This window comes from Lagopus leucura, unplaced genomic scaffold (assembly GCF_019238085.1).
Source record: "Lagopus leucura isolate 7727_CA_CO unplaced genomic scaffold, USGS_WTPT01 130-13_obj-0_obj, whole genome shotgun sequence".
NCBI lineage: Eukaryota > Metazoa > Chordata > Aves > Galliformes > Phasianidae > Lagopus > Lagopus leucura.
This window is the reverse complement of record NW_024966550.1, coordinates 7,109-17,299: the sequence shown is the minus strand read 5'-3', so window position 1 is coordinate 17,299 and position 10,191 is coordinate 7,109. Positions and strand designations below refer to the sequence as shown.

The window sequence follows — 10,191 nt, the reverse complement described above, 5'->3', positions numbered from 1 at the left end:
CACTGGCCCCTGGGAAGAAGCAAATCCCTGGCAGCCGCCCTAGGCGCCCCCGCAGCCCCCGGCCCCCGCTCCCCGACGCCCTCGGGCTGCCCCTTACCTTGGCTCGCCCCCCCGTCGCCGTCCTCGCAGTCCGTCAGGTTATTCAGCATGGCCGCTGCCCGCCGCCTCGCTCGGGGCTGCTCTGGTCGCGCCTAGGGCGGCTGCCAGGGATTTGCTTCTTCCCAGGGGCCAGTGCCTCGCACTGCAACAAGCCGCCTTCCCTCCGCGCCTTTCTCTGCCTCTCTGGCTGGATGTAGGAGGAGGCTGCAGTGCAGAGATGCCTCAATGCACAGACTCACACGCTCACTCACTCCCAGCAGCAGCGGCGGAGCCCAGCCTGACTACTCACTTCATCATGTATTCAGGAGGCATTATCCCCTGTCGGGTTTTTGGGGAGGGGAGCGGTGGCAGGCATAGGCGAGGGAGGGGGAAGGAGCTGTAGCAGAGCCGTCCGCCGCCTCCCCGCGCTCAGCCAGGGCTGGGGGAGGAATTAGGGCACTCGAGTGGCTGCAGGTGCCCCCCCCCAACTGGCGCAGCACCGCGTCCCTTCCGCAGCCCGGGCTCTGCCCGGGGACCCGACACTCCCCTGCCAGGAGTGAGACAGAGCCCCGCACCAGCAGGACCAACACCTGCCCAGGGGACACGGTGAGGGGTCGGGGCAGCCCCTGCCACAGCAGCCCCCGAACCGGTGGGAAGCGGGGGGCTCGGCAAGGACTCAGTTCAGGCAGCCCCCCCCCAAAGCCAGAACACCAACCCAGGGTTGTGACTTCCAGCCCAACACCACCACCAGCCTGCAGCTGTCCTGCTATGCCTGCAGCGGTGCCACCATCTGGGTGAACCCTGGCAAGCTGGGCACAGCTGGGCCACCAGGAGTGAGGCGAGCACTGGCCAAAGCTGCAGCAAGCAACGCAGAGTGGGGAAAGCTGCCCCTCGGGGGCATAGGCTGGGAGTGAGCACACCTGATGAGACTGCAAGGGCCCCAGGGGTGCCCCCTCCTCCAGGAACATCCCCACATGGAGCTCCCTTCCTCGGGCACGCAGCACTGCGGACACGGAGCCAAGGGCTGCCCTGAAGGACTGTGGTTGTGCTGACCCAGGTCCAGCATGGGATCCGGGTGGGCGACAGTTCTCAGCACAGTTTGGGCAGGGCTTTGACAGAGATGCTGCGCTGACCCCAGAGGTCATCCCACAGCCCCTTCTCTTCTCACTTGCTCAGTGAGGGAGGATCCTAGAACCAGAGCTGGCTGCAGCTCCCGGCATCTCCTCAGGAGTGAGTTGAGATCATGACAGCCCGCTGGCGTTAGTTACTTCTTGACGGCTGTAATTAATTGTTTACTTTCTCCTGGTATGGAGCCAGCTGCTCTGCAGCGCGGATGCTCCCAGCCCTCACCTTGCAGGGGTTGGCTCCGCCGCCCTTCCCCAGCCCTGCCCCGCTGTGGGGCCAGGACCCCAGGGAGGTGGGGCTCAGCATAGCCACAGCCATCAGTGCCCAGCACAGTGGGGCACATCGCAGCACTGCAAAGCCCCAGGGAGCCCCGCAGCATGGGGGCACCCCTGGAGAGCATGGGCAGGGCGCAGCCTCAGCACCCACAGCAGTGGTGCTTCATTCACCAAGTGGGAGCTGAGCAGGGCTGCCCTGAGCCCAGCAATGGAGCAGCTCAAGGCCAGTGGGATGGAGCGGGCAGAGCTCCAGCATGTTTGCGTGGCCAGGGGGTGTGCAGGGCCATCCCACCACAGCAAGAGCCAAGCACTGAGGTGGCAGCTTTGCGCAGGAGGCCGCAGAACGTGGGCTCGACGCAAGAGGGATTTTCCAGCTAAAGCAGATGGGGGAGGGGGGGGCGAGCACGTGAAAGACCACTAATCCTCTAATCCCTGGATTATGGCTCCATTTCAGGGGCTGGGATTTGCCAGCAATGCGGGGGTTGAAGCATCGACCGCGCTCACTCCTCTCGTGCACGGGGTGCCTCTGGCATGGAGCAGGGCACAGGGCACACAGAGCGTGCTGGGAGCCCACTCCTGGGGAGCTGTGGCAGAGGGGTCTGATGTAGGCAGCGTATGGGGCTGGGACACGTGGCCCCCTGCATGCTGCACTCCACTGAGCCGTGGCCTTGGCGCAGCTGTCGGCGCCCAGAAGCAGGGGCTGCAGCACGAAGCACGGGCAGGGAAGAGGGGACGGAGGGCGGCAGGTGGCTGTCCACAGGCACAGGACCTTCCATCAGCCACAAGTGGCCCCCGCACCCGAGCGCACGCAGGCGCCTGGCATTAGGCCAGGCATGGCATCAGTGTCCCACTTACAGCATGCTGCTGGGGAGCGACAGGGGGAAGAATGTGCTGCCACACGGCCGCACGGCTCCGCGGGCAGCCTGAAGCTGGCACGGCACAGCCACCTCACAAACACCCCCGTGTGCCCTCAGCCACCCTGCACCGAGCCTGAGCTGTGTGAGACCCCGGTGTCAGAGCACAACAACAGTCACAGCCAGGACCCGTGGCACAGCCCCACACCACTGACAGCCCCAGCTCTGTGACTGGGTGGGAGCGGGAAGAGACAGCCAGGAGACTGCCAGGGCCACCAACCTATGGGCACAGTTCAGCCCCACAACCTCGATGCGTGCTGGGGAGATGGGAGCCACGGCAAACCCCAGCATTGCCTGGGCCAGGCAGCCCCCCACACATAGCAAAACCCCTCGGCTGTTTTAATAACACCTCCCCCAGACCCCAGGCCCTGTGTCTTTGCTCTCCCTGCGGCTCTGTGCTGAGGCAGTGAGAAGGGGCTCCGCACAGAACTGCTCCTCACACATAGCAGTGTCTTCCCCACACCCGGTGCCTCAAGGAGGGGAAGATGGGAAACTGTGTAGGCTGCTCTGTGGGACTGGGGGTCCCTGCCTAGCTGTACCCAAGCACCCCCCAGGTCTGCAGATGGCTGGTCCGTGGCTGGGTGTCCCCACAGTCAGGATGCCACAAGGGCTGTGGGTGCCCCAGCACAGCACAGCCACCCCACAACCCCTGCCCACAGCGGGGTTTGGAGAATGGCTACAACCATCCCCAAAGCATCATGGAACAGTGAAAAGAGATGACATCGGGTCCAGTTTCCATGGCAACGAGAGAGGCTCCTTAACCAGTTGGTTGCCATAGCGACTTCCATGGAGCCCGGCTGCCTGAGGACACCGGGGGGCTCACCCCAGGGATGCCCCTTCACTCCCCAAGTCAGATGCCCCCCACACCGCCACCTGCCCCCACTTGGCCCCGTGCTGCCACCCCATAGCCCGCAGGGTGGGGGGTCGACGGTAGAGCCAGCACAACGATGAGGAGGACCCTAGGGAGCCCCCCCCCAGGACTGCACCCTCCTGGGGAGGCCGACCCTATAGCAACAGCTCAACACCACGGCCCCGGCAGCTGCAGGACCCCGCAAAGCACCGCATCGCGCTGCGCTGCAGGGGGCGGCCCGCCGTGGGCCGCGGCCGCTCCAGGACCCCGGGATCGCCCCCGGCCCTCCGCATCCCGGAGTTGCCACGGCAACCGGGCCCGGGGATGGAGCCGGCCCCCGACCGCGCTCGGGGCTATTTCGGGAACGGCCGCAGGGCGGGGCCGGGAGGGGCGGCGTCACGTCCATCACCCCCCTCCCATCGCGGCCCCTCCCCGCCTCTCCGGAGCCAGCAGCGGCCTCTGGCGGCGAGCGAGCGCTGCGCTGAGCGACCCCTCCCGCACCCCACGGCCCCCCAAGACCCCACCGCCGCGCGCAGCCCCACTCGACGACGCACGGCCCCGCTGACGCCCCGCAGCCCCACACGCGCTGCCGACTCCTCCACGTGGAGCACCGCGCTCGGCCCCGCTTCCCGTCGGGGCTCGCTGGCAAAAGCGGGGGGCAGAGGGAGTTTCCCCAAACGGCCCCCAGCCCGTGGGCTCCTGTAGCCCCGCGCAGCATTTCCTGCAGCCGGCTGGGACCCCACATGAGACTCATACTGAGATTCCCAGGCCCCACCATCCCGCTCCAAGTTGTCAGGAAGGCCGGCGGTGCCGGGGGGCTGCTCAGACCACCCCAACCTGGTGTGGAGAAGCAGCACGGCCGGGTGCAGCCCCCACAGCCCCCGCAGGCCCCGGCACTCCTGGCCCTGCCCGGGTTGGGGGCTGCAGGGCCGGTCCCAGGCGGTTGCTGGCGGCGCTGGGCTGCGCTGTCCTCTGCGAGGGCACAAGGTCACGGCCCTGCTGGGACTCAGCGGAGGCCTCTGGGGGTCCCCAGCCCCACGCTTCCCCCACATCCCTGCACGCTCTCACCTCTGCCCGCCCTGCACCCGGTCCTCAGCCACCCGCCCACCGGCTCCCAGTTCAGCGCCCGTTGCTGCGTTCTCTCTCAGGGCCCGTCCGCCCAGGAGCCGCGGGATAGATGGCGGTCCTTGACCAGCAGCTGTGGGATGAGGCTGGAGCACAGCGCAGGGCACAGCCTGGCTTGGGCATCCCACTGCCCGCCCGCTCCCACCCACATTCGCCCTTTGCCAAGGCCGCAAGGTCACAGCCCCGCGCTGCCCTCGGTTGGGTTTCTGGGATCGATACGGTTCCGGTGACAGCTGCGGTGACGGCGCAGTCTCAGTGGGGTCCCCTGGGCACCACGAGGCGACGGTTGACCGCAGCACCAGCGCCCACCCCACGGCCCGGCACTGTGGGGCTCACAGCATCCCCTCGCCCCATTGCCACGAGCCTCCCCTGGGTGAGGGGCAAGCAGCCCATGTCCCCCCGCCCATTACGTCTCCCCGCCGCACACCCCCGTTCCAACCCGCACGCCCCGATGCTGCCCGGTGCGTCATCCCCAATGGTCCCACTGTCCCCTGGATGGAGATGGGCACAAAGCGCACCCCTGGGGGAGGCCTTGCCCACGTTCCGAGCTCTGCGCTCCGCACCCCTCTCCCCCAGCCCTCCAGTCCCACTCTGAGCCTCCCGGGAACCCCGAGCCCGAAGCCGCTGAATCGGGGTGCCCCGACGACCCCGCCCCGCGCACCCCTTTGTGCCGGCCCTGCCCCGCGATCCCTCCCCGCCGACCCTCCCCACCGGCCGTGCCCCGCAGCCGCCCCCGCGCTCACCTCTACCATCGCGGCCGTGCGGACGGCTCTCCCCCTCCCCGCGGGACGCGCCCCGAGCCGCCGCCGGGCCCTCGCGGGGCAGCGCGGTGACGGTGAAGCGCCGGCTCATGGCCCCGCCGCCACAAGTGGCTCCGGGCTCCGGCTTGCGGGTGCGCGGCCGCCGCCGGGCGCTGACCGGGGTCCTAGTGCCCGCAGCACCGCCCGCCGCGCCGCCCCGCTCGGCGAGGCGCTGCCCGGCGCGGCCCGACGGGACGGACTGGGGGCCGCCCCTCCCCTCCCCGCCCCGTCCCGTCCGACCCCGCGCTGCCCCGCAGCTGCCGCCGCACGGGGGTGCTGGGACCGGACCTCGGTGCCGGGCGGCCGACGGGACGGGACGGGACGGGACGGGGGCCGCGCTCCACCAGATTTTTTTGCCCGCCGCTTCTGCGGAACCATGGCCTCTAATTATAGCCCTGATGCTGCGGCCGCCCCGCCCTGCCACGGACCCGGGCAGCCCCCGCGCCGCCGGGCTCGAAGGGGCGGGCGGGGCTGGGCTGCACTTGGAGGCGCGGGGAACAGGACGGGAGCCGGACGGGAGGGTGGGGATGAAGGCACATCTTCCTCTGGGGTATGGCTGCAGCACCGCTCGCAGCCCCCTTTCTCCCGGCACCCCCCCCCAGGCCCGTTCCCCGCGCTGACTGAGCACTCGGAGGCCGCTTCCCAAGGACGGTTTTTATTACAAAGGTGCAGGTTGCGGCTGGCAGAGCCGGCGATAGGCGGGAGCGTCACGGAGCTCCGAGTCCCTGCCCGCCGAGGCCGACCCAGTGTTACTGGCTCAGGAGAAGACAAAGTCATTACAAATCCGTGTGCAGTTTGCACCGGGCTAACGTCTCTGGGCAGCAGAACTGGCGCGAGTCGCACTCCCCAGATGGGCAGCCCCTGGTGGGAGCCAGGAGCACTTGCCCCCATCCTCCCTGTAGGGAGACTACAAGCCCTGGCACGGCAGGGGGGGGCAACCCCACAGCTGACCCACGGCTGCCCCACAGCACTCCTGGGCTGTAGGGGGACCGGCTGGAGCAGCAGGCAGGAGTGTGACACCAGAGCAGCTGCTCTGCTCCTAGTGCTGGGGGCACTGCAGGAGGTCATATATGATGTAGCCCACGCGGTCCACCTGGTAACGTGGGGTCATCCTCCAGTAGAAGCTGTCCCGGCAGAAGTGGTACTTGTCTGGGGGAAGGAGGCAGTGAGGTGAGACAGTGGGAAAATGTGAATGGTGCAGCTGCTGCCCAGGCGAGGAATGGGGGAGCCCAGCCTTGGGGGGGGGGGGCTGAGGGCAGCATGGGGGTGACAGCACCGCCATGTGGGTCCCTGCTCACCTTGGTACAGGAAGACGTTACGTGCATCAAGGGGGACACCGGTAAAGACATCATCAGTGGCACGAGGGTAGCCCTTATCCACTGTCTGGACCTTCACGTCCAGCCTGCAGGGAAAGCGAAGCACCCAGAGCTGCATTGAGCCACCTGCTGCACTGCAGGGCTGGGGCTGCTGGCCTGAGCCACTCACCTCCAGTAGTGCTCCCCACTGAAGAGCAGCACTTTGCCACGTCCCCGCTGCAGGGCCCCTGTGATGCGCCCAGCCTCCTTCCCAATGCCCAGCTTCTCAATCCCACGGGGGCCCACTGCATTCTTGCCAGAGAACACCCAGAACTGCCGCCCTGTGTGGAGCACATAGGTGTCAGATGGCCCTGGATGCCCCAGGCAGCACCCCACACGTGGTGCTGAGACACGGGGTCAGGGCAGGGCTCACCTGCGAAGAAGAAAACCCTCTTGGTGAGCACATCTTGGAACACAGCGTCGATGACAGCCGGGAGGCCGGGCCAGGAGTCAGCAATAGAGAAGGCACCCTGAGTGCCTGATTTCCAGAAGGACGAGTGGGTCCAGTATTTCCTGGAGGGAAAAACCATTGCTCTGACAACCTCAACAAGGCAGAGTCTTGTGCCCCCCCGGCAACCCTGGAGAAACACTGCCCATCACCCTGGCACTTGCTGTGGATGAGCCAGGAGCTTCTACTCACCCATTCTTGAAGAAGTGCAGCTCTCCATTGATTTCAGTGATGGCATCGAAGTTCTTCTCTATGCAGGCATCCTGGCTGGGGTCCACGGGGCTGGGCTCAGCTGTGGGCTCCGGCGTCTCCTCCTCCTCCTCTTCTGTGGTGGAGGCACTGCCAGCTTCAGTGGGCATGGGCTGGGGCTCCTCGGTGGGCAAGGGTGCTGGGGGGGTGGGCTCAGGGCCAGAGCCACGACCTGAGTGGGCAGGAGGGAGTGTGAGGGTGCAGAGAGCAGGACCTTGCAGGACCCATCCCAGGAACGTACCCAGGGCACTGCCAGCTGGGTGCCCTATGGCACTGCACTGAAGATCCATGCCAACAGTGTGACAGCTACAGAGGGACCACTCACCATAGAGGTACTGGATGCCCTGGACATCATCCTCATGCAGCTGGAAGTCCTGCACGTAGCTGTACATGGGGTACATCAATGCCTCACGCACACTGGAGTGGTCCAGCCCCAGAGAGTGCCCAAACTCGTGGGCAGCCACCAGGAAGATGCTGTAACCTGGGAGGAAGCAGCATCCTCAGTTCCTGGACAGATGGACACGCTGCTGGGGACTGCAGCCATGCAAGGCCCCCAACACACAGGCCAGTACCTCTGTCCGGGCAGAAGCCCCACTTCTTGTCGGTGTCGTAGTTGCTGGTGGTGGCACACCAGAGCTTCCCATCCTGCCGGCCCTGACTGGTGCACGTGCTGTAGGACTGCCCCAGGAAGGTGAAGGGGAAGACACACGGGTCCCCTTGGGAGTTGCCACCGATGACTGCCGTGTCTGCAGCACAGCATCACTAGGGTTGCCTCTATGCCTTTGCACCCACCCTGCACCACGGCTGGGACCCCGCCAGCCCCACACCCCACAGGACTCCACCACCCACCCCACTCGCACCTCGGTTGGGGCAGAAGCCATATTTCTTGTCCTGGTCAAAGTTGGCTGTGGTGGCACACCAGCGGTAGCCGTCAGAGCGCCCGTCCGTGGTGCAGGTGTCATAGGAGGTGCCATCAAAGATGAAGGGGAAGACGCAGGGAGACCCATCGCTGTTGCCACCATTGGTGTAGAGCACTGCAGGGGGAGAAGGGGTGAGAACAGCCGCAGTCCCACGGGGCTGTGCAGCCTCCAGCCGGTGCTACTCACGCTCGCTGGGGCAGAAGCCGTAAGTCTTGTCAGCATCGTAGCTGGCAGTAGTGGCACACCACAGCATCCCGTCTGTGCGGCCTTCTGTGATGCACCGGGAGTAGGATTGGCCCTCAAAGATGAAAGGGAAGTGGCAGCTGGCCTCGTTGGCATTCCCATAGCGGGTCTTCACCTCTGCAGGGAGAGGATGTACTCAGTGGGACAGGGTGAGACAGGCACCGTGAGCCCACATGAACACACTGCGCCCTCCTCTTACCTAAGCCAGTTCCCAGAGTCCAGAACTCATCATCATCAAAGTGGGCATCGCCCTGAATCCCGTTCCCCGGGGGAAAGGCATGGGCCAGGAGCCCGTCCTTGCCATCAAAGGGGTATCCATCACCGTGCTCTGCAGGGACAAGTGCCATCAGAGCCACATCACCCCTCAGGTACATGGACCACAGGCACTGCGTGCTGCCTTTACCTGTGGGTGCCTGGAGGCAGAGCCCTGTCTAGGGAGAACCCTGCAAGCACCACGGGGGGGATGGGCATATTTCCAGTCCCTTCCTGGAAGCTGTGCCTGCTCCCACCCCCCACACAGCCCCGGGACATCACCTTGGCTGCCGAACATGATCATGATGTCCGCCTCTCCGCTGTAAATCTGGGTGAAGGTGAGCGGAGTGACATCACTCCACACCTTGAACGCCCGCTGGAAGGCATCATCTATCACAGCACGGTCCAGGTCGGGGGAGTAGTTCATCACCCTGCGGGTGAAGGCTGCAGCTCAGCACTGTGACAGCGGGGTAAGAGTGACCTGGCTCTGACCACATGGTGGGGATCTGTCCCAGCCCCACAGGGGACAGCAGTGCCATGCAACCCGGCAGGCACTGACCAGGGCCCTGGGGTTGGCTTGGGTATAATCTTGGGCACTGCAGAGCAGCTGCTGACAGCTGTGCTGTGCTGATCCCAGCTGGCTGACAGCACGGGGCAAGAGTGCTCTTGCCTGTCTCCATCCCCTGGTGTCCATCACCCTCTGGGCACATGGCTCCCCTCTCCCAGGGCAGAGACTCACCGGTACGTGAGGTCCATATGGTCCCATTTGAGCTCCCCCTCGAAGGTGAGGAAACCCCCCACGTCAGGCACCCCACAGCGGGGGGCTCGCATGGCCTCCAGGGTGCTGGCATCCAGCTCCCCTGTCTCCTCCAGCCCCAGTTGCTTCTGCATCCTGCGCAGTGCTTTGGCCAGGGACACGTGCTTGCTGCTCCTCTTTGCCTCTGCCTCCTGGATGTAGCCAAAGCGCAGCAGATAGCTCTGGGGAGGAAAGGCAGCCAGAGGGGCTCAGCAAGGCAAGAGGGGCTCGGGAGCAGCTCCCCGCACCGCATCCCCACTCGGTCCCAGCCCTTGCACCTCCAGGCAGGCAGCGGCCCCCAGCCCAGCCTGCAGCCCCTCAATATCTTGGGCTGGGCAGTGGAAAGGGGCCGCACTGGGGCCACACTGCCCTCACCTCCGCCAGCTCCACATCTGATGGGGCGCTGAGCAGCTCCCCTGGGAAGGTGATGACCGCTTGAGGCTTGCTGTGCAGCGGGGCGGCGCGGCAGAGAGCCAGCAGTGCCAGGGCGAGCGGGGCCAGGAGCAGCCCCATGGTGCAGCAGAGGAGGATGAAGCTGTGCCCGGTGCTGCTGCTCCGCTCCTATTTATGCTGTGGGGAGGGCAGTGAGTCACTCTCAGACCCTCAGCCCTGAGGACTCACACTCCCTTCCCACGGTGACGAAACGCACACTCAGGCTCCTCCGTTGTCTGCTTTAACTGTTTCATCACCTTGTTTACTAAACACGCCGGTTCCGGTGGTCATGCAGGATATGAGAATGGCACAAGGATGGTGGAGGGGCA

The 10,191-nt window shown here is 65.9% G+C and overlaps 1 protein-coding gene across 1 annotated transcript; it reads right to left on the bottom strand.

Moving 5' to 3' along the window:
* Positions 1–5,839: 5,839 nt before the first annotated feature.
* On the bottom strand, positions 5,840–9,975 carry MMP9 (matrix metallopeptidase 9). Its single transcript, XM_042893233.1, has 13 exons — positions 9,806–9,975; positions 9,374–9,612; positions 8,917–9,065; positions 8,582–8,710; positions 8,326–8,499; positions 8,080–8,253; positions 7,792–7,965; positions 7,545–7,700; positions 7,163–7,391; positions 6,896–7,035; positions 6,653–6,803; positions 6,466–6,569; positions 5,840–6,316 (listed from the first exon to the last, which is right to left on the bottom strand). Exons 1-13 carry the CDS (start codon positions 9,941–9,943, stop codon positions 6,207–6,209), a joined length of 2,067 nt encoding a protein of 688 aa, XP_042749167.1. The 5' UTR covers positions 9,944–9,975; the 3' UTR covers positions 5,840–6,206.
* Between the last annotated feature and the right edge of the window lie 216 nt (positions 9,976–10,191).